Source organism: Berghia stephanieae, chromosome 4 (assembly GCF_034508935.2).
Source record: "Berghia stephanieae isolate SIO BIC M18660-M18661 chromosome 4, UCSD_Bste_1.3, whole genome shotgun sequence".
NCBI classification, from domain to species: domain Eukaryota; kingdom Metazoa; phylum Mollusca; class Gastropoda; order Nudibranchia; family Aeolidiidae; genus Berghia; species Berghia stephanieae.
In genome coordinates, this window is record NC_088363.1 from 27,751,850 (window position 1) to 27,776,656 (window position 24,807).

General features: G+C 36.0%; 1 protein-coding gene across 2 annotated transcripts in view; it reads left to right on the top strand.

Moving 5' to 3' along the window:
• Nucleotides 1–24,807, top strand: part of LOC144970356 (echinoderm microtubule-associated protein-like CG42247) — a 137,215-nt gene that overhangs the window by 3,331 nt on the left and 109,077 nt on the right. For both annotated transcript variants that reach the window (XM_078909908.1, XM_078909907.1), the window contains exon 2: nucleotides 19,451–20,112. In XM_078909908.1, coding sequence (XP_078766034.1) covers nucleotides 19,990–20,112 — 123 coding nt within the window. In that variant the 5' untranslated portion in view covers nucleotides 19,451–19,989. The remainder of the gene's footprint in view (nucleotides 1–19,450; nucleotides 20,113–24,807) is intronic.

The following is a 24,807-nucleotide window of genomic DNA, read 5'->3' on the forward strand; positions in this document are numbered from 1 at the left end:
GACAGTGTTTCGCTTAATAAAGAGCACACAACAAAATGATGTAAATATAAAGTCAAGAATCGATTCCTTCCTTTATCGAGTTTTCTTCTATTACTCTTTCGTCAATAAAATGAATGAAATGGCGGCAGCTCAAAGTCTAATCTGCAAATCTCTACAAGATGAAAATGTTGCATTTTCAAATGCAATCAATATCAAAGTCAAAGCGATTTTGTCAACATTTTTATACGATGATGTCATTACAAAATTTCGTCTCAAATTGTTGCTTTGGTATTGAAATATCAGCACTCCTTCTCTTCCACCACCTCCTCCTCCTCTCCCGTCTTCCTCCTTGTTCTTGTTCTTCTGCTTGTTTGTTGTTGTTGTAATTGTTGTTGTTGTTGTTGTTCTTCTTCTTCTTCTTCTTCTTCTTCTTCTTCTTCTTCTTCTTCTTCTTCTTCTTCTTCTTCTTCTTCTTCTTTTCTTCTTCTTCTTCTCTTCTCTTTCTTCTATCTTCTTCTTCTTCTTCTTCTTCTTCTTCTTCTTCTCTTCTTCTTCTTCTTCTTCTTCTTCCTTCTCTCTTCTTCTTCTTCTTCTCTTCTTCTTCTTCCTTCTTCTTCTCTTCTTCTTCTCTTCTTCTTCTTCTTCTTCTTTTCTTCTCTTCTTCTTCTTCTTCTTCATTCTTCTTCTTCTTCTTCTTCTTCTCTTCTCTTCTTCTTCTTCTTCTTCTTCTTTCTTCTTCTCTTCTCTTCTTCTTCTCTTCTTCTTTCTTCTTCTTCTTCTTCTTCTTCTTCTCTTCTTCTTCTTCTTCTTCTTCTTCTTCTTCTTCTTCTTCTTCTTCTTCTTCTTCTTCTTCTTCTTCTTCTTCTTCTTCTCTTCTTCTTCTTCTTCTTCTTCTTCTTCTTCTTCTTCTTCTTCTTCTTCTTCTTCTTCTTCTTCTTCTTCTTCTTCTTCTTCTTCTTCTTCTTCTTCTTTCTTCTTCTTCTTCTTCTTCTTCTTCTTCTTCTTCTTCTTCTTCTTCTTCTTCTTCTTCTTCTTCTTCTTCTTCTTCTTCTTCTTCTTTCTTCTTCTTCTTCTTCTTCTTCTTCTTCTTCTTCTTCTTCTTCTTCTTCTTCTTCTTCTTCTTCTTCTTCTTCTTCTTCTTCTTCTTCTTCTTCTTCTTCTTCTTCTTCTTCTTCTTCTTCTTCTTCTTCTTCTTCTTCTTCTTCTTCTTCTTCTTCTTCTTCTTTCTTCTTCTTCTTCTTCTTCTTCTTCTTCTTCTTCTTCTCTCTTCTTCTTCTTCTTCTTCTTTCTTCTTCTTCTTCTTCTTCTTCTTCTTCTTCTTCTTCTCTTCTTCTTCTTCTTCTTCTTCTTCTTCTTCTTCTTTTCTTCTTCTTCTTCTTCTTCTTCTTCTTCTTCTTCTTTCTTCTTCTTCTTCTTCTTCTTCTTCTTCTTCTTCTTCTTCTTCTTTCTTCTTCTTCTTCTTCTTCTTCTTCTCTTCTTCTTCTTCTTCTTCTTCTTCTTCTTTCTTCTTCTTCTTCTTCTTCTTCTCTCTTCTCTTCTTCTTCTTCTTCTTCTTCTTCTTCTTCTTCTTCTTCTTCTTTCTTCTTCTTTCTTCTTCTTCTTCTTCTTCTTCTTCTTCTTCTTCTTCTTCTTCTTCTTCTTCTTCTTTCTTCTTCTTCTTCTTCTTCTTCTTCTTCTTCTTCTTCTTCTTCTTCTTCTTCTTCTTCTTCTTCTTCTTCTTCTTCTCTTCTTCTTCTTCTTCTTCTTCTTCTTCTTCTTCTTTCTTCTTTCTTCTTCTTCTTCTTCTTCTTCTTCTTCTTCTTCTTCTTCTTCTCTTCTTCTTCTTCTTCTTCTTCTTCTTCTTTCTTCTTCTTTCTTCTTCTTCTTCTTCTTCTTCTTCTTTCTTCTTCTTCTCTTCTTCTTCTTCTTCTTCTTCTTCTTCTTCTTCTTCTTCTTCTTCTTCTCTCTTCTTCTTCTTCTTCTTTCTTCTTCTTCTTCTTCTTTCTTCTTCTTCTTCTTCTTCTTCTTCTTCTTCTTCTTCTTCTTCTTCTTCTCTTCTTCTTCTTCTTCTTCTTCTTCTTCTTCTTCTTCTTCTTCTTCTTCTTCTTCTCTTCTTCTTCTTCTTTCTTCTTCTTCTTCTTCTTCTTCTTCTTCCTTCTTCTTCTTCTTTTCTTCTTCCTTCTTCTTCTCTTCTTCTTCTTCTTCTCTCTTCTTCTTCTTCTTCTTCCTTCTTCTTCTTCTTCTTCTTCTTCTTCTTCTTCTTCTTCTTCTTCTTCTTCTTCTTCTTCTTCTTCTTCTTCTTCTTCTTCTTCTTCTTCTTCTTCTTCTTCTTCTTCTTCTTCTTCTTCTTCTTCTTCTTCTTCTTCTTCTTCTTCTTCTTCTTCTGCTCTGTCTCGTCCACCTCTTTCTGCTCTTCTTTATTATATTATAACAACCCGAAGTTAAAAGACTGAACTAAATAACTCAGACCGTAGCCATCGTTATAACCTGACAGTAAAACCCTCTGAAACCCATGTTTTGATGTCATTTTTAGGCTTGTGGATCGCCTAGTGAATTGTCTTTAGTAGTGGTCAAGGAAACAAGTCTGATCCTATTGGTTGAACTGTTGAATACAACTCACGATTTGTTTTCTTTTGTTGTCTTTTGACGAAATTTGTTGATCAGTATCAGGCCATGAGTTTTCGAAGGGCACGCTCAGGCCCTGAATTATACTTTGAATGTTTATGACGAAACTAGAATGAAAACTATGGTTGTTTATTTGCTAAGTGTTATAAAGTCAACGATCTATCAATGTCGTGAGGGAGAATTTCCAAAACAAAGCAGACGAATTATATACATGGTGATTTATTTTAGTTAAACTGTTATGCAATTAAAATAAACTATTTGTCTAGTGACATTTCGATTTTTTATGAGATGGAAGATTCATTCATTAGGATTGGACAAAAGGTACCAAGTGGCACCCAAAAATATAAACAAACAAAAACTGCAAAGGTATGCTGTTTCACAATATTAGAAGAAACAAACTATACTTTGCGTCACGTTTTAAAAGAACAGTCACAATAACTATCAAAAACAAATTTTCGGTCATTAACACTAATCATTGAAAACTTTTTTAGCACAGTAAGAAATTATGAATACGACTCGATGTCCGCCTTTATACCGTATGGGCAACACCATTTCTCTAAAATAAATCAATTGTATGCTTTATCTCAATCCCGGTATTTGCTGACATTTCTTGTGTCACTGATTTCATAGTTCCTTTTATCTTTTGTCTGAGCTCATTTAAATCGATCTTGGAACTAATCGAATTGAGTGACTTTTTAAAAACTTTTCTGTACCTTTGAAGGGTAATGGGTTTTTTCTTCTTCACTCAATGATAGTCTTGCTTTCAAGATCAAAACATAAGATTTCATAAGGCTTCTTTTTTATGTTAAAAAATGTAAGAGGCCTCTTCTGATGTGGTGCGAATTTTACATTAAACTTCAATATCTGGATATGGTATCGTATAAAAATTATTTCCCAATACAATTTTACAATTTTTTCCCAATGTTAAATCTTACCTACTCACAGTGCGTACAGATGCTATGAGAATGCCAATGATGAAAATTTAAGCCAGATTTTTATTGTCTTACTTTTTAATCAAACAATAAAACAGATTTTGAAATGTCAAAATAAAGGCGCCAGTATATTTTATGAAAACCAATAAATCAGTATCGATAATTATAATATCACCATCCCTTCAATCTGACATGTATTTCATCAACAACTATGATGTTATTTTTTGTAATCTAAAACATAAAAGCATAAATAAATCAATTTGGTAGCTCTCACTTCAAAAAGTGAAGTTTCGTCTTCAAGGGTTAAAAATCAAGTGACTGTTATAGTTCATAGAATCCGTTGTCCATTTTACTCCATTAAAAATATTCTTTTTAGCTGGCAGTTTGGAATAATCTAATTTATATTTTAAAAAATTAAAAAAACAACCCCTTATGAGCCCGAAATTATCTTACCTATTCTTTCGTTTGCACAATGCTATATCGAGGGAGATGCAGTGCCCACGTTTACCCCAATCGGAAGGAGTCTGTAGATCTTGCTTGCTATCATAATATCTATTTGATATTGGAGATTTATAGTTACAGCACGAATGCCATGTGCGACGAATCACTTATCGTTTGTATATAGGGAATGAGATTAGCGGAAGAGCAGCGTCCCTTGATTGGACGTCACCTTACAGAGAGAACGTCAAAATGGTTTTGCGCATGCGTCTCTCTCGTCCTCGCTTTCGGTGAAGTGTCCCATGCCGCTTTCGCCGGAAGCGAGGACGAGAGACGCATGCGCACAACCAACATGACGTTCTCTCTTTAATAACTTTTCCTCCGGTGACTTCCAATCAAGGGACGCTACTCTTTCGCTAATCTCATTCCCTATTTTGCATCGAAGTTAATCATTTTATAACTTGCGATTCATTTGATATAGCGTGATAAGTGATGCAAAATACTTCGGGCCCAACTTTAACTTGTTGAAAGTTTCATTCCTGTTGTATTATCCTTGAGATTATCCATCATTTATTATTGATCCAGGTACTCATCTGCTTAATGAAATTGATGAATCTTTAAAAAAAAAAGGCGGGGGGGGGGGGGTTAAAAAACAAAATATTCGCCCATAGAACGTCTTCCTGATTAACTACTGACTCCCCAAGTTCTCTCTCTCTCTCTCTCTCTCTCTCTCTCTCTCTTTCTTTTTTGCTTTCCCCTCTCCCTCAAATGTCATAAAGTACAATCGTAAGGCTTTCACTGGATATCCTATCTGCCGATTTCCGTTTGTCAGAGATAACTTACCATAATTTATTTTGGGCTTTGACGGTTTGACATAAATGTCAAGAATTAACACATTAATGCTCTTTTGGTTCAAGTGACAGCATAAATAAATTAATGCTAATCTTATCCTCGTAGAAATAATTTAGAGACACACGCTCGACGTTTATTTGACGATGTAATTGACGCAAACGATAAAAATATCACATGTGTAACGATTTAAAAAAGAATTCTATCTGTAACCGCTCTGTGATTTGCGGCTGTGATATAACTATCATGCAACGACAAAACAAGTGTTTTTACATTTTGGACAGAAATCTTTTACTCAAGAATATGTCGATAGATTTATATATGACCCTCAAGTTCTCAAGAGTCTTATACTGAAGTCATTTTAATCAATTAACATATGAAATGATTTCTGGCCAAAAAAGAAAAACATATAAGTTTTTCATCATACGATAAAACATGTTATTTACCCTACCACAAAAAGGCAAACAATTAATTAAACATTTCTCTTATCTAAATACTGACAAATGATCCACTGATTGAGTAAAATGTTCCAAAATTAAGCAAGAGAAGAAGATTTTAAGAGTGTTGTCTGTAAAGATGGACAAAGTTTTGTTTTGTTGGCTAGTAGAAAACTTGTCTACCTTGTGGGGGACAGTTGACAAACTGTTACAACGGACGAAGTCAGTCTTGTGTGATAGTGGAATATCTGTTACCAAAGACCAAGTGTTTTGTGGGATGGTGGACAGACTGTTATGATGGAAACAGCCTGTCTGTCTTGTGGGATGGTGGACAAACTTTTATGATGGAGACAGTTTGTCTTGTGGGGTAGTGGACAAACTGTTATGGTGGAGACAGTCTGTCTTGTGGGATGGCGGACAAACTTTTATGATGGAGACAGTCTGTCTTGTGGGATGGCGGACGAACTCTTATGATGGAGACAGTCTGTCTTGTGGGGTGGTGGACACACTGTTATGATGGAGACAGTCTGTCTTGTGGGATGGTGGACAAACTGTTATGAAGGAGACAGTTTGTCTTGTGGGGTGGTGGACAAACTTTTATGATGAGACAGTTTGTCTTGTTGGATGGTGGACAAACTGTTATGATTGAGACAGTCTTGTCTTGTGGGATAGTGGACCACCTGTTTGGTGGAGACTGTCTGTCTTGTAGGATGGCGGACAAACTTTTACTGTTATGATGGGCGGTCGGTCTTATAGGATAGTGCTACATTGGAACATTATTATAATAGTGGAAAACGTTGGTCATGAGGGATGATGGGCACATTGAGTATTGGGAATTAGAATTAGGAAAAACACGATATTACATAAACACGACAGTACGAATCTATTAATCAGATAATACTCCCCCCCCATTTTCTCATTGCTTTGATTTATTTTGGAAAATATCAAATTGTGACAAATTTGTACTCAGTTCACCAATACGATGGACAACGACCTGAGATATTATCTCATTTTTTGTGCGGCTATGTGGTCTTGTGGTATGACACTCGCTCTCGGATCGGAAGGTCCTTGGAAAAGGCTCTCTACTCACAGTACGGTAAGAGAATTTGAGTAAAGAGCATTTTCCAAGGACTCAACTATGCGCCGCTCAGAGCGTGAAACCAGGGCCTTTTGATCCAAAGGCGAGTGACATACCACAAGACCACATTATGCATTTCATAACAATGGGGGGGGGGGGGGGGGGGGAGATACTTTTTGGTTGAGAATAGATAAGATGATGGCATAATATATACTTTAAGATGTGATTCAAAAAGAGATAATCACGGAAAGATAGTCAATAAGTTTTAAATTCTGACAAGAATGCTTATATTATTTAATACCTCGCGTGATCCACTTGTAAAAAATATTGCTCGCAGATAACAGAAAGTTCTCCTTCATCAGTTAGCATCGTGATCGGAATGCATGAAGTGATTATTCCATTATACTTTTCAGATTTAAGAAATAGAATCAACCGACCGTAAAGTTTAGTGAAGTTTTTCTTATTTTCCTTTTATTGCTAGTGACCGCGGGTGTAACAAAATCAGCGATGGAAAAAGAGAAATAACAAAGCAATAAAAATTCAAATCAGAAAAGAAATGGTATCGAACAAAAACTTTATTCACATTTTTTATTCTTTCCCCGTAACGATTTTTCAAAGATTTTGTCGGGTTATCCTGGCCAGCGGTATCGATTCTGGCTCACTGTTCGATTCTCATCGTTATTCAATGGCTCATGCCGCTATTATGTACAGTATTGAAATGACGGATTACTCACCCTGACACCACTCAACAGTACAAAGTAGATTGCAGTATTGGCAGGTCTATCTACCGTCTACACATTCAATCAGGTGTCGGAATGAGAGCTTACGCTCGTGCTGTATGTAATATTCTATATTAAAAAATCAAATCAATTCCCATTGTTTTAAACTAACAGTTTTGATTTTCCTCTTCTTCTTCTTCTTCTTCTTCTTCTTCTTCTTCTTCTTCTTCTTCTTCTTCTTCTTCTTCTTCTTCTTCTTCTTCTTCTTCTTCTTCTTCTTCTTCTTCTTCTTCTTCTTCTTCTTCTTCTTCTTCTTCTTCTACTTCTTCTGCTCCCCCTCCTCTTCCTCCTCCTCCTCCTCCTCCACATCCTCCTCCTCCTCCTTCTGCTTCTTCTTTATTATATAGAAACCTCAAGTTATAAGACTGAACTATATTTGATTTTAAAAGACACAAAAATAGCTATTAATGAGAAAGTGGCACTGACAAGAGAAAGATACAAAACAGTTTTGGAAATCTTCCAGTTTTCTTAATAATTTAGATAAGGGACTACTTGAGTAAATAACCCAGGCCCTGGATTATAACTTTGTATAATTGTCAAGCAAATAGAATGAGAACTACTGTTGTTTATTTGCTTCTTCTGCTTTCCTCCTCCTTCTCCTCCCCCTCTCAATCTGCCCCTTCTCCCTTGTCCTTCTTCAGCAAAGCAAAGTAAAACAACACACACACGCACAACTACAGCAACAATGCAGATTCCTAGTTTTTAAGTGAATGGTGGTTTTACAAATCATCATGAATGAAAAAGATTATTGTGATTTATTAATGAATTATTGAAATCATGTTCAAATTATGTTTTCTGTATAACTGAAGACTTGTAATAGTAATCTATCATTAGTAATCCTATCATTATTTGTAAAAAATCAAACAATTTTATTGTATACATATACCTGCATATGTTGCAGTACTTTACCAAACAAACGGGGAAATGAAAGGAGAAAACCATCCCCTCAAAAAGAAATACAACATTTTGAAAAAAAAAACAAACCAAAAATACAAACAAACAACAACAACAAAACCACCCCCCAAACATAAATTAAAACAAAACAAAACATAATAAAACAAAACAAAAACAAAAGCAAAAAAGGAACAACTTTAAAAAATAATCAAAATAAAAAACAAACAACAAAACCCCAGCCTTTTTCGAAATAGTGCCTGCATCCAAATAATTAATCTTTTCCATTGACAATTACTGATAAACCACCGGTTGATTTTATCAGAAATAATCTTAACGATACGTCATATAGAGTTCATAATATAAAATATAAAAAACCGAACAGAGAAGTTATTACTGAATACTTGTAGAATATAGGCATTTTTATCGGGCTACCATTTTTTATTTCAGTATTGTGCGTCTATGTGGTCTTGTGGTATGACAATCACTTTCGGATCGGAAGGTTCTGAGTTCGAGCCTCACTCGGCGCATAGCTGAGTCCTTGGAAAAGGCTCTTTACTCACATTCTCTCACCGTACAATATGTAAAATGAGTACCTGGTCATTAACAGCGTTGTCTCTGTCGGGGAAAAATGTAATATCGCCTAACAGGCGTCATGTCTCGTTCTACATGATACGTGTTGCTGTTCGCCAGGGAATCTTTGTAAAGCGCTCTGAGCACGTTTAGTAGATATTGCGCTATATAAAAGCTCACGTTTTTTTTACTATGTCGGGATAAACCATGTCCTAGAAATTGAATATTAAACCAAAAATATAAAATTTGAGGTTAAGTTCTAATTGTTATGGTGGAGTCATTTCGAGCCACAAGCCCCATGGAGCCGTTTGTCCCGGTTTCTATAGTGTGTAACGGATAATAGCAATTGCATTCTAACCTTTAGATAGGACGCTAATCTATCGCAAAACTGCTTTCCGACATATCAAACAGACCCAACTACCAAATCAGTGTTGGGATATAAGTCGTACGGCTCAGGATTTACACCGTGTTATCGAGCTTCAAAACAACACGTGCCTTCCCCAAAGCAAGTTGTAATAAAATCCTAAAATAAATGTAACCAAGCGAATCGATCTGGTAGTGTGTCGGAATGACCTTCATGCTGAATAGTGAAAGTAAATTTGAAATAGACGTCTAAAGAAAACTACAAAATTTGAGTTTTTCACACTTCTAGATATTATACTCATACACTAAAAGCCATAATTTTGACTGAAATAAGGCCCTAATATTAATTAAATATTGAGCTTTTATATAGAGCAATATCCACTAAATGTGCCCTCAAGCGCTTTACAAGAGATCCCTGACCAACAGCAACACGTAACATGTAGAACGAAACACGACGCCTGTTAGGCGATATTTCAAATTTTTTTTTATGACAGAGACAACGCTGTCAACGGCCAGGTACTCATTTTACACCTGAGTACGGTGAGAGAATGTAAGTAAAGACTAAAGACCAAGGACTCAACTATGCGCCGAGTGAGGCTCGAACCCAGGACCTTCCAATCCAAAAGCGAGTGTTATACCACTAGACCACATAGCCGCACAATGTGACCCAACGTCTCAAAATGATATCATGTCGAGAATAACCAGTTCCCAACAATTGAATTTATAGCCAAAAGAAATATGAAATTTGAGGTAAAATTCTATTCGTTATGGTGGAGAATAAATACTATTTCTTACATTGAAACAAACTTTAATGTCATATTTCTTATCATTTAAATTCTAAATTCATTTTTTCTTCCCGACGTAATGCCGTTTTGAGACGGCGGGCCACTAACTCAATTTTCATCATCCAAATCACCCCGACATATAATACTATTTTTAGGCGATAGAATACAAATCATTGAACCAGATAGGAGGGAATCCCGATAGGTCAGTTGGTTGAGAACTCCCTTCACACGCAAAGGGACCGAAATTTGGACCGAGATTAGTTTTCTGACTAACCCCCCCCCTCCCCCGTCCATCCAACTGGGTCTATTAGATCTGGCAGAAAGTACTTTGTGATAGACAATCGTCCTATCCAAAGGGTCCGTTTCACGCAATAGAAACCGAGATAAACTCCGGCTCCATGGGCCTAATGGATCCGAATGACAACTTTTTTTTTATGGAACCGAGTTTTCTGAACCCCTGTCCACCCAGCAATGATTGGGTAGTTGGGTCTTTTAGATCTGGCGGAGAGTACTTTACTATAGACTTGCGTCCTATCCAAATGGTTTGCTTCACGTTATTGAAACCGGGATAAACCCCAGCTCAATGATGGCATATGGTTCTAAAGGACTACTTTTTTTTTATGGAACCGGAAGTCCATCTCAATACATTTCTTGAAATAGACAGTTCTACCCTACGACGAGCGTTAAGGTAATTTTTTAAAAAAGAGTGAAAAAAAATCGACCTCATGAGGGATTGAATTCAATCCACTTGATTGCTAGTTAGTTGCTCTACCACTTCGACCACGACCTGACCTGTACCTCTACTGTTTTTATGTTAAATCGACAGATGTTGACACCTTAATTAATGAAAGAGTGGACCCTCTCACCGCTTTGCTGAAATCAAACATTGCGATAAGGTGTTCATCGATTAGCAAAACAGGGATACTTTAGTGACGTAGAAGTTAATCTATAATATTATTATTATGGCGTCAGAGAAATCGGATGGTTACATTTCCAATCTGTGTTCCGAGAGCAGGTCAGACAATAGAAAACAGTGGTCATCGTAAATGTGCCAAAACAATAATAAATCTTGATCTGCCTTCCAATGTTCGTGTTCGGTCACTTCATGTGTTAATAAGAATTTACTTTTTTTCTAATTTGTGCATCATTACCCCAAACAGGTAATTATATCGGGCGGGACTTTGTGCCAAAAAGTTAAAAAAAAAAAGAAAGTTTAAAATGAATAGAAATAAGAATTGACTAGATTGCAATCTAAAACACTAATTCTTTCTTCGCTTCCTTGTGGACCATAATAAGATGAGCTCAATTATTATATTTTTGACCATAAATTCAATTTACAACGTCTTGTTTACCCCAGCATAATACCGATTTGATTCAGTGGGGCACTTTTAATTTTTGTTTAAGGCACATAAATGTATACCGACTTTTGAAGAAAAATTGTTATATTAACTGTTGGGCAAGTGAGTAAACTCTGAAACGGAAACACATCGAGAGGCTGTGGAAATTTAAAACTCCCCATGACAACTTGAAATAGGTGAGTCTGTAAACTATAAAAATTGATTTATTATCGGCTGCCTTAGAATATAGTTTATTTAGACTCAATTAATCCGCGGAGAATATTGGAGAGATGAAGACAATATCTGGTACGCTATCGTGAAATACATTCCGCCATGTCTAGATTTAGACGATTCCCAAAATAACTTCTGGATAAAATGGAGAAAAGGATTGAATTACCCGCATCGAGCCAGTTCCGTTTGCAATAAATACTGAAACTACATGTAATTACCTCCCCTAATACCCACTGGGACCAATTAAGCATACGATGAGTTCTGCTACGTAATCACAATGATTGTTCAGACACAGATGGGTTAAAATAATTCGGTTAACGTATCACCGTTCATTTTTGCCAGCCAAAGTGTTGAACATTTGTCATCACATTCGATCCAATAAGTAATATTTCAAATGTGTTTGATATACGTATTCCTATTTGAATGGATACGACATGGTTTACAACGTAGCCAATATGACATTATTCAAAAGGTAAGCTGTACTGAAACATTTTCCCATTTCATTCAGTATTAGGCACTAGTTAGGCATCCTTTTCTGAAGCGAACTAGCAGTCGAGCTATGAGCTCTATTCTCCATACAAACATATAACACCAAGACGATTGAGACATTAAGTAAGCTCTGGTATATTGGGTGAATATTACTTCAGCTCATTAATAAACTTTCGGAAAAGCGAGTGGAGCAGGCACTTATGTTGATAATAACAAGATTTGACTAAGAAGAAAAATGTCAGTTGACAATAGAGAATAAAACCTATGCGGCGATGGGGATTCGAACCCACGAACCGACTGTTACGGAACCTCCGCCTGGCCACGTGAGTTTTTATTCTCTATCGTCTTCTGGCACCTTTCTGCTGACTTCATTTCTGGTTACAATACATTTTCGTGATGTTTGTTGATCTCACGATCGCAGGAAGTCGCGAGAGAGACTCAAGAGAGTTACTTCGTTTGAAACCACTTTTTGGAGTGATGGATGGTGTCGACTCAAGAGCGTCACTCTCGTGGTGAGGCGCAGGTGGCGTGACAGTCGGGTCCTAGGTTCAACTCCTTGTCGCTGCAAAAGTTTTTTATTCTCTGTTGTCATCTGACACTTATCAACTGTCTTTAAATCTTTTTATTATAAACATAATTGCCTGCTTTTCCACTTTTCTAAATGAAAATATATGATTTTTGACAGATAGGGAATAATATTGACCAAAAGCCGAAAAACCGAATCTCAGAGGTCTTTCATCAAGGCCGATAAATTACCAATTTTGCTCAAAAATCTTATTAAAACACCTTTTTCGAATATTTAAGAAAATTTAAGAATACACAAAAGGAAAAATGAATGGATTATAACACCATACATTATTTGTTTGCATACCACACAATCAATCGGTCAGATCCAATGCCCTGGTCAGATCTCATTATCCATGTGGCCCATATTATAATAATTTAAACAAAGAAGGAAAGGGTTGTTATGATGATGAAATATTTTTTCTTGAAAAACAAGTGCAACACTGATGGCCAAACACCTCCCCCACCCCTCATAAAAAACGAAAAACAAGTTTACTTTTAATTCATAGGACAATCGCTCTGTTGGTTCTATTTCGTGGATACGTGAATAAACCATAATCTTTGCAACAATTTGATATCGCAAAAGAATCATTAGGGGATACGTGTCTTAGCCTAAAAAAAAACCCCGAGAGGCTGAGCATGGGGTTCGAATGGGTGAAATATGTACGCGACCTATTTCTCACGTTAAAGTGCATTGCCCTTAAGGTTTGGCAAGAATTGGATCAGGTGTAAACAAATAATAAACAAGAAAAAAAAGGTACGCCATTGTTCAACGGAAATCTGCTTTATTTGCTAGACGAATTGGTAGCAAGTTACAGGATATGTTGAGTAAACACCACGCTCTGGGCATCGTGATGGAATTACGCGCGCTCTCTCTCTCTCTCTCTCTCTCTCTCTCTCTCTCTCTCCCTCCTCTCTATCTCTTTCTTTCTCACACACACTTTCTCTCTCTCTCTCTCTCTCTCTCTCTCTCTCTCTCTCTCTCTCTCTCTCTCTCTCTCTCTCTCTCTCTCTCCACCCCTCTCTCTACAACTGGTAGGCCTTTGGCATTCACGTGTCCACAAATTTGATGATCAGATAGGAATGCCAAGAGAGAAACTAAAGTTTAAAGCTGGGTTATTTATTGTTAAGACTTCATACTCAAAAGTGTTTTATACAAATGATTAAGTTAATTGATTTAGATTGCAACGTCATCATTTCTTAATTTCCAGCTATAACATGTACGCTCGTATATTACGTTAGCTAAAAGTCTTTTTTTTTAATATTCACAACACAAAACAGTCCCCAAGAGCAAACTGACTACAAAAAAACCCAAAAAACACACAAAAAAAAAACAACAACAACAAAAAAAAAAACAAAAAAACAAAAAACAAAAACAAAAACAAAAAAAAAAAACAAAAGAAAAAAAGGAAAAAAAAGATAGAAAAAAAAAGTAGAAAAAAGGCGGAAAGGCGCGCACAAACTCACAGGAGCAAGTGTTTTTGTCGACGAATAGATTCAATACACATACGAGTTATTAAATTTGTTATTTATTGAAGGCCATTGGTTATAGTCTTGGCTTTTTTCTTACATCAATCAAAATGACATTCAAACCATTATTTACTGCCGTACTCTGAAAAAAAAATCATATTAAAAAATTTGGCTCGTCCTTCAAATATCGATCGATTTAAACGACCCTCATCTTGGCAAAAACTCTCAAACCTGGAAATTCGCGACGAGTTTTCTTGCCAAATTTTCAAATATTGATTTTTTCCAGAGTACGGCTGCATACTGACTAACTCCTTTACCTGAATCGTGGAGGGTGCCAAGAAAAGTCATCCAGGCATTCATATCCTCATCTAGCTAGCTCCACCTGTACAGACGTTTTCAACCTCTACCAGCTCTTCTTCCACTGCGCATCTGCTCTGGTTCACAATGGGTCTACTTTCATTCTATTTATTTTCTCCTTGTGAGGCAATCGATGATTTAGTAAAACGTGCCAAAACCATATATCATGGTCGTTTTCTTTACATTTTTACCAGCCTACTGTTTTAAAGAAACTTTACACTTCGTCAAAATCTAATATGTAGTTCTTGATTTGTATGTTGCTTCTCCAAACAAGAGGATTTAATTTTTATCTGAAATCAACCATGTGTTTAAAACAAAAAGGAAAGCATTTCAATCTTAATGACAAAACAGCAACACATCTCTTGGTTCTTGAATAGAGGTTAAGAATTCATCCAAAAAATACAAACTAAGTCCAAACTAAGTCAAAATTTGTAAATTGTTTCTTTCACTTATTGAAAAGTTAAGAATACATTTATTTGAACTAGATTGGTCTTTCTTAGAAAAGTATGACGGCCCTTTTCAAAAAAATATCCTGTCCATGTATAGTTATCTCACATTCATTGTGGTGGACAAACACTCTAAATGTTTTTCTTACTATAATGTTTGTCAAGCATTTGAGTCGAATATGATTAAATAAACGAATCACGTTGCACTCTTGGTAGCGACTTCCGGTAAAAATTCCGACACCACTAGATGGTATTTAGAATTTTTGTTTGATGGATTATGGAACTGGACTCAGTTGCGATTAGGTCATTGTCCTAGAAGAAATCTGAGTGTAAATACATGACGCCCCCGTCCCTCATCCAGAATGCGAGATATTTCCACCTTATTTTTATCTTTTAGTCATAATGTCAATATATTTACATTGGTGTAATGAATCGTATCACGTTCTTAACTTGTCCTGTAATTTTTTTATATCACTGTAAAGCCTGAGCTTGTGACAACGAAGCGCTATTATGCCATTTATTATTATTATTATTATTTATGTTATAACGGTGATGAAACATATTTCTGTGACGATTCACCATTTCACGGATTCTATGCTGTTACCGTTACACATGTGTTGATCAAAGCTGTCTGTAAGCTAGAGTTGGCGAGCTTTACATTACATCAATCGCTACTTACTATTAGTAATATCTAAAAATGGTCTGCTCAAAACTCGGAGCACAAATGAGCAGTCTGATGACTGAACGCAATTATGGACCTGATTTAACCTTGTTATAATGGAAGATATTTTGCGTTGGTTTGAGGGTATTTTCATTACAATAATGAGACCATAACACTTTAAGTTATCAGACCTACAAACAAGTGCACGTCGGCTCAAAATAGTGTTATCATATTTCGGCCATAGAATCCAAGAAAAGTTTCTTGAGAGAATCTGATATCAGAAGAGAAATATTTCTATTTTGATTCTTAGGCAATGGTATATTTCCAAATGACCAATCTTAAACAAAATGTTCGCTTTAATACATATCTAGTATTCAATTTGTTTTTGTAATAACATTTCCAATGAATGAACAAAGCTTTGGGAAATTAGGGATGCTATGAATAGTTTTCATTGAGTACCTGATGCAAACAAAAATATAAAAGAACTAAAGCTAAAATAAAAACAAAACATAACAACAACAAAATAACCATAAAAAAAAAACAAAAACAAAACAATGCAAAAATATAAAACAAAAAGAAAATAAAGATAAAAGAGAATATAAAAACAAAAGCAAAACAAAACGAGCTTTTATTGCACAATACCAATAATTACATGCGTTCTACTTGCTTTAAATTCGTCGAAGAAACATTTATTATGAGGCGAATAGGTTTTATTTTTGCAATAATTTCCTCCAGCAATGGAACTAAAATGTATTCCATTTCCAGAGCATCGAACGAACCGTTTGAATTGTTTGTCACCCCATGACAAGGACGTGTGACGATAACGTAAATTACAATCCATCCGTTCTATTTTATAAGCCTATTGGCTGAACGGCTAATAGAGGTAATTAGAATTTTAAACGAGTAATACATTTTTTTAGGACTGAGCACACGTCTTCTATAAAACGATGAATAAATTGCTGGGTGTAATTTAGGATATCGGAGGGTACTCTGATATTTACGTTCTATTTCTAACCAGATGATAGAGTAGCATGTACTGAAAGAAACAGTGAAAAAGTCCGGCGCCATAGAGGATGTGACCATACCCTGGCAATTTTTATATTTATTCATTTGTCATCTATCGCCTTAAAACGGTGTTATGTTTGTAATAAAATTAAGATTAGAATTTTTTCGTCTTTAGGAAAATTTGCCTAATGTTCTTGATAAGACACAAAAACTTCAATACAGTTTCGTATTTTTTATTATAACATCAATTTTTAGCATTGGAATCACCCCAAAATAAAACCTTTTTGAGAAGATTGGTCACATCCCCCCCCCCATAAATTTGACCAATTAAAAGAATACCTTCTTCCACACGTTAAAACCCCCACCCAAAGAAAAAAGACATTCGGTTAATAGGACCCTGCGTTTTAAAAATATTCTGAGGATTTTATCACAGGACGGAGGTCATTTGAATAAATCGGTACATTAAAAAAATGTTTTGTGACCAAAATGTAACACAAAACAAGGTGTTTTATCAGTGTACAACACTATGGAAAAACGAATCAACGCGGTAATACAAGAAAAAAAAAAGAAAATACTTATGAAATAAATATTTCAACTAGTTGACAGGTTCAAGCAAATGGGGACAAGTCAGTTTTCCAATAAAAGACATCGATACTCATTCTACGCAAGTGATTAATAAGTTAACTGCCGTACTCTGAACAGACGCGTATCTAAAATCTTGGCCAGAAAACTCGTCCGTCAATATCGATCAATTTAAATGACACTCATCTTGGCAAAAACTCTCAAACCTGGAACCTCGCGAAATCTTCCTTAAATCTCAGGTTTAAGATATTTTTTAACACGATGAGGGTCATTTAAACCGATCGATATTTGAAGGACGAGTTTTCTAGCCAAATTTTTATTCACGTGTCTTTCTAGAGTACGGCGGTTAACTGATTAATTATTCTGATTTCAGAATCATACTGTGACTCGTTCCAGACTAAATCAATAGAATAGAGACGGAACTAACAACGACATGATATATAATATTATGCAGCGGACAAGAAATAATTAAATGTCTCAAATAATGTCGATTTGAAATTGGCAGTCTGTTGTTGGGACAACTGGTAGAGTCCTCTATCCCTTTCATCCCAAGTCAAGGGCAATACTGCGTAATCTGAAGAAACAGATTCTAAAAATTGTGGCTAGAAAACTCGTCCCTCAAATATCGAGCGGTAAATGACCATTATTTTGTCAAAAAATCCCTCGAACCCCGACAACCTCTTTGAGAGTTTGTGACAAAATGAGAGTAATTCTAATCGATCTAGAATGTTTGAAGGACGGGTATTCTGGCCGTTATTTTTTCAGTATGAGACAGAATAACTATAGTACATTAGCAGCATTGATTACATGTCAACCAGCCGGATCCGGTAGCCCTTCCGTTTTAGCGGTGTTTCTTTTCGAAGAAACCCGCAGAATCCCACCGAAACCCGACAAAGTTATGGGAATAGGCAGTTGTAGGGAGTGAACCTGGGACTCAGGGAAGTGTGCACCATTTACCAATTACTTTTTTACGAAATCCGCCGAAAACCATAGTCTCAGGTTCACTCTCCACTGGTGTACACTTCCCTAAGTCTCAGGTCCACTGCCCACTGTTGCCTACTTCCCATAACTTTGCTGGATATTGTCGGGATTCGGCGGGTTTCGTTAAAAAGAAACACCCCCGTTTTAGAGTGTTTATCACAATGCAATGACAAAGTAATGCTAGATTTCCTTTATAAGATCGTTATAAAGCCATGCTTTTTTAAAGTTACCATCTTTAAAACATCGACTGATTAAAATGACCCTCATCTTGTCAAAAACACTCAAACGTGGCAATTACTTTGAAGGTATGTGACAAAATGAGGGTTATTTTAATCGATCGAAATTTGAAGGACGATTGTTCTGGCCAACATTTTAAAATGTGTTTTATCCAGAGTACGATAGAATAATGAATATAGAACATAATCACGTTCAGCATATGCCAACCACTCGACTCATGTGTTAAAGAGTAGCTGGCTACAAGCAGTGAAAAATATTGTAAGTGTTAGTTTAAAAAAATAAGCCAACTGGCGACTGATACTGTATTTAAATGGAAATATGGTGTCATAATATGGGGAAGAAATAAAACATTGTAAAGCGTATTGGGCATGGTTAATTCGTCGAAATGTACTGTATAAATATTCATCGTTATTTTATTTAATTTTTTAAAAAATTACGCAGACCGCGATTAGAGTCTTTCTTCTTGAGGGAAGATGTCGGATGTGAGTGTTATTTTTATTATCTGTGAGTGTGAGATAAATATTCCATCTATTAAGTATCTCTTTTTAAGATCTACCTAATTACCAATTTTAGGGGCGGGGAGGTGGGCCCCGATAGCTCAGTTGGTAAAATACTCGACCTAGAGCAATCTCGGGTGAAGTTGGGATATATTTTTTTCTGACCCCCCCCCCCCCATGTCCACTTATCAGTAATTGGGTAGCTGGGTATGTAAGATCTGACAGAAAGTACTTTGCTATAGTCTAGCGTCCTATCAAAGGGCAGCAAGCATTTTCTTTTGTCTGTTTCACGCAATAGAAAACAGGATAAACTCCGGCTCCAAGGGCCCAATGGCTTTGAAGGACTACTTTCTTTTTTCAACTACCCATTGTTATGTTTACCATCGTCCTGAAATGACTTAAAAGTTTCGCAATGGTCATTATTTTTTTTTTAAATGAGCTTTTATATAGCGTAATATCCACTAAACGTGCTCAAAGCGCTTTACAATGGGTCCCTGGCCAACAGCAACATTTAACATGTAGGACGGGACATGACGCCTGTCAAGCGATACTACAACAGACACCGCTGTTAACGGCCAGGTACTCATCTTACACCTGAATACTGTGAGAGAATGTGAGTAAAGAGCCTTCTCCGAGGACTCAACTATGCGCCGATCGAGGCTCGAACCCAGGACCTTCCGATCCGAAAGCGAGTGTCATATCACTAGACCACATAGCCGCACAATTTGATTCATAAAAGTAACAATTGTGTAGTGGTTGATTTCCGTCAAGGCGTTTCTTATCTCTCATTCCAGACCTGTTAATCGTCTCCAAATTTATATGCATGATTATTGTAGAAATGCTGAACTAATTTTTTAAAATTCATTTGTTTTCTTTTCGTTGCAGGTGGCATTCATTGCAAGTACTTTTACCAGTAACTCACACCGCGAAGCTGAACCAATCTAAAAAACGAATCATAAAGGAGTTGACTCGTCAACCATGCAAGGACTTTTCAATTCTAATTGACAAGAACGGATTAAATATTAATTGTATCATATTTTTGGGGGAAAAAGGTATATAACTCTGATAACTAAAGAAAATTAGCACAAAAAAAAAAACAGGATAAAGCTGAATCGAAGATATAACCCCCCCCCCCTCCCCCCACCACCACCACCACCCCCGAAAACAGCAGAGATCATCAAAATAGCCAAGGGATAATTTCAGCGCCATTGGATATATTTTTAACACAGATTGACAACCGAAAAAAAACATGTATTGGTTATAATAATCAAATCAATCAACAGTTCAAGTAAAGTTTTTAGGCCAAGTTCACGGATTCAATAACACCATAATATAATTTATTATTTGGGAATAGATTTTCTAAACTTTACATAATGGTTTCTAAGGATTGATTATGATGTGTCCCACTGACCGCCCAATCAGACATGGATGGGACGAGTGGTCAAGGCGGAGGAATGGAGGACAGGGAGCTGGAAGAACTTATGGTCAAAAGTTTTATACAGATTATGATGGAAACGGAGAAAACGGCGGAAGGAAAAGCTGAACTGGTGAGTAGCGACATAATGCGTATTTATAATGTAAACATGAAAAAGAGAAAGACACCAGTCAATGCTTCAAAAAGAAAAATTGAAAAGAAGTGAATGATATAATTTATAATGTCATTCAAAGCAGAGAGAATAACACTCATTACACTCTATAAAATGCGAATAAAAAGAGTGCTGGTGAATCATCCGTCAAATAATTTGACATGCTTTGTTAGGGGTTGGGGTGGGGGGGGGGGAGGGGGGGGGGGGTCCTTTTCTTGTATTGTCTATTCACGTTGATACTCCACCTACCGTACGTTTTTAAGATTTTTGTCTTGATTAGTAATACTAGACTTATTTTTAACTCTCCTTCTTACCATTAACCAGCACAATGACAATTATTCCTAACAACACAATTCCTACCAACAGTTTATCGGGAGCTAAAGTACATTTGCAATTAATACTTGTAAAGCGAGAATGAAAACACCATCACTTTAAAAAAAACAATAATAACTTCCGCTACTACTAAAACTTCTTCTTCTTCTTCTTTTTCTTCTTCTTCTTCTTCTTCTTCTTCTTCTTCTTCTTCTTCTTCTTCTTCTTCTTCTTCTTCTTCTTCTTCTTCTTCTTCTTCTTCTCTACTTACTCTACTCTACTACTACTACTACTACTACGACTACTACTACTACTACTACTACTACTACTACTACTACTACTACTACTACTACTACTACTACTACTACTATTACTACTAAACTCTCTTCTCCTTATATATTTACATCTCTTTTTATTTACATAAATGCGCTCAAGCTCATATATTTGACTATCTACTTATTCTCTTATCTCTTACTTCATTTAAATTCCATTGACTAATATTGTTAAAATAATGTTAATACACCATATAATCACCAATTATAAAATTCGATAAAAGAATAAATACAATTATAGGAGTGGTTCAGGGAATTCATCCGTCATAATAAAACCATTACCTATAAATATAGGGTCGATAAGAAATATGACTTTAACTTTAACTGTAACCCTGGGTGTTTAGTTCCAAATCTTAAAGACTTCTTTGTTCCATAAGAATTGCCTCGCTCAATGTCCCTTATATACTTTCCTCTCTGAATTCAAGACAAGTCGTATATGAAAAGACTTATTGAAACCGTGGGCGTGCTTTAGCATTTATCATAATGAAAGTGAAGCAGCTTTAAGCGTGTATATACAGGACAGCGTTTACGGTTGGCGATTAGGAAAAGTTTAGTTGAAAAGGTGGGAGACTAATTGTCTATTCCATTCTTAACAAATTGGTGTTTTGTAAGTTATGTTGGTCTTTGCTTTTAAGGTCTGTGTGCGTGTGTGTATGTGTGTGTGTTTGTGTTTGTGTGTGGTTGTGTGTTTATGTATGAGTGTGTTGTTGTAAATGTTTGTATTGCTCTAAAGGAGAAAGTAGAGGCAGGGAGAAATAAATAAGTAAATAAAGAAAGAAAGAGAGCGAGAGAGAGAGAGAGAGAGAGGAGAGAGAGAGAGAGAGAGAGAGAGAGAGATAGAGAGAGAGAGAGAGAGAGAGAGAGAGAGAGAGAGAGAGAGAGAGAGAGAGAGAGAGAGAGGAGTAAAGAGTGCGAGACTGTGATATAATTTATATATAAAATAAACAATAATACAGAAAAATAAAAGGAAAATCAATCCCTCCCCCCCCCATAAACAAAAAACAAGCCCAAACAATATCCCATCCAAAAGTTTAGCCTTTCTGTGTTTGCTTGAATATGTTTTATCATTATCTCAATTTGTGACAATGCATATATATTAATCAGACCTGCCTACCACTACGAAATATTCGTAGAATTACGAAATCTTGTCTCCAATTTCAGAACTTCATGGAGTCATTGAAGTCATTAAATCTTATTGAAAATGAAGGTCGATGCGAGAGTTCATAATTTAAGGCTTTTGAAGTATTAAATCATCATTTTGGGGGTAAATTGTTGATCTATAAAGTTAATTATAGCAATTGCTACTTTTATATCCTAAAAAATAGTTAAAAATTGAGGTTTATATAGTGCAATATCCACTAAATGTGCTCAAAGCGCTTTACAAGGGGTCCCTGGTCAACAGCAACATTTAACACGTAGGACGGGACATGACGCCTGTTAGGCGATATTACAATTTTTCGGACAAAGACAACGCTGTTAACGGCCATGTACTCATTTTACACCTGAGTACGGTGAGAGAATGTGAGTAAAGAGCCTTTTCCAAGGACTCAACTATGCACCGAGCGCGAGGCTCGAACCCAGGACCTTCCGATCCGAAAGCGAGTGTCATGCCACTAGACCATTTAAATGTTCAAGTAGTCAGGTCTATGTTGGAGTGTTTGTTCTTTCAATGTACGCTTATCGTCTTCAGAATCAAATAGATATTTCTTTCATTGTAAAAATATTCATTAGCAGCCATTATCAGCCATGTTATATAATAAAACCGATAATATCTTCCTATCATGCCAATCTTTGTCTTATTCCTGTTAAAAATTCTGGACTTTAATTGTGTGGAGGTTTTCTTTCTGTCATCATGTATCGTTATCACCCCGCGTCTATTGAAATAATCTCTGTTTAAAGCATTTGGCGGTTTTCAAAGACAATCGATGTTATTACGAAAATGTTGTTATTCTCGTCAGTGTAGGACGTTATGGACAGCGTAATGTACAAGTATAAAACTCGGGAAAGTTTTTAGACACAAATGGATGTAGGTGGCTGGGTCTATAAAGATCTGGTGTAAGTAATGGGACGTGTAAAGGAAAGAGTCATTCGTATACCACTCTACTTCTTAGACGCTTGTCTTTATCCTGCTAACACAGCAATATCCAAAATCCGTTTTTAGCCATAAAACTAAAGTTTCCAGATTAATGTTTTGAGTGCCAAATTTAAAAAAAATAAAAAAATACACCCCCCCCAAAAAAAAAAAAAAAACAACAAAAAAAAACCCAACAAAAAACAAAACAAACAAACAATAAAAACAAACAAACAAAAAAACAACAAAAAACAATATTATAAAACCGTTTGTGGTAATAAATCAGGTTTGGCACCTAGGCCTTTTCAAAATTTGCAATTAGAAAATGACTTGATATTACTCATTTAGTAAAAAAGAAAATTAACTCAATTCACTTATACGAAATATGCATCGTTAATATTTAATCAAAGCAAGATATTTAGAAATGGCAGCACGATGGGAGAACAAATATTTATATAAATTTTTGTTTGCAGTTACGTATTTAGAAAAAGTGATGCCTTGAAAAAGAAAATGGCATTTTTGAGACCATTTAGTATTTTCTCGAGGTATTTTGCATACAAAATTAATCTGGCAAGGCTCATTGTCTAAATCTTTAACTGATAATAACGTTGTTTTCACTTTCACACCAAATCAAATTTGCTGAAATAAAAATAGAACAAAATGCAACTTTGGAAACATTATTGCCGATAATCAATTCTTGGTTGTTCAAACAATTGATATCAATGCACGAGAAAACATGATGCTGTCAATCGAGTGTAATTTCAAGATGAAATATTAATGAATGAAAACACAGAAAAAGGGAGAGTTAACATACACACACACCCACACACACTCATGCACACACAAACACACACAAACACACACACACACACACACACACACGAAACACGCACATTCAGTCAAATTTGGAGAGCCTTACAGAGAGAATTAGTGACTGTGTTAAAAGGAAGAAAGAGTGAGCGAGAGACACAGTGTGTACATGCGTTTGATATTTTTTAATAGTTCCTCAAGAATGTACATGCTATCTTCTTGATTAACCCCCCCCCCCTTCCCAAAAGAACCCCCCCCCCCCCCCAAAAAAAAAACAAAAAAAAAAACAAAAAAAAAAAATACAAAAACAAAACAAAACAAACCAAACAACCCCCGGAAAAGAAAATGTCTCATCTCATATTTCTGACCAATGATTTTAATCCAATTCAAATTTTCACATTGCTAACTGTGCATTCTTCGGGTATGTGGTCTAGTGGTACGGCACTCGCATTCGTATCGGAAGGTCAAGGGTTCGAATTATGCTTTGAGCGCCGCATGGTTGAGTCCTTGGAAAAGGCTCTTTCCTTACATTATCTCATCCTACTCAGGTGTACAATTAGTACCTGCTGATTAACAGCCTTGTCTATGTGCGAAAAAAAAGTAATATTGCCTAACAGGCATCATGTCTCGTCCTACAAGTTAAGTGTTGCTGTTGGTTAGGGACCCCTTGTAAAACGATTTGAACGCATTTAGCGAATATTGCTCTAAAGAAATGGTCAAGTTTCTTTTAGCATGATACCGTTTTGAGGCGATAGGTTACAATTCAATTCACCAAAAGGTTCCTCCTTTCCTGCTCCTTTCACATTCAATATGAAATATGATTACGCATATAAAGGACAACGCTTCGAACGCTGAAATGATCAACAAAAGAAAATGTTTCTTTTAGAATTTAAATCGACAAGATTTCGAACCAAATGTGAGCGCCCCAGCTCATGCTCCATATCCTGCTGCAGGTTCGAGCAATCCTGAGACTTTCAACTTTTCAGGTCAAATGTGCCGTCGATTCAAACTGGTATGATGCCACAATTGTACAATTGCCAGAACATGAATGTAAAGTCAAAACCAACAGAAATTAGAAATTAGAGGGTTAATTTATTTTTTTAAAAATACAGAAATAACGATAGCTCAGTT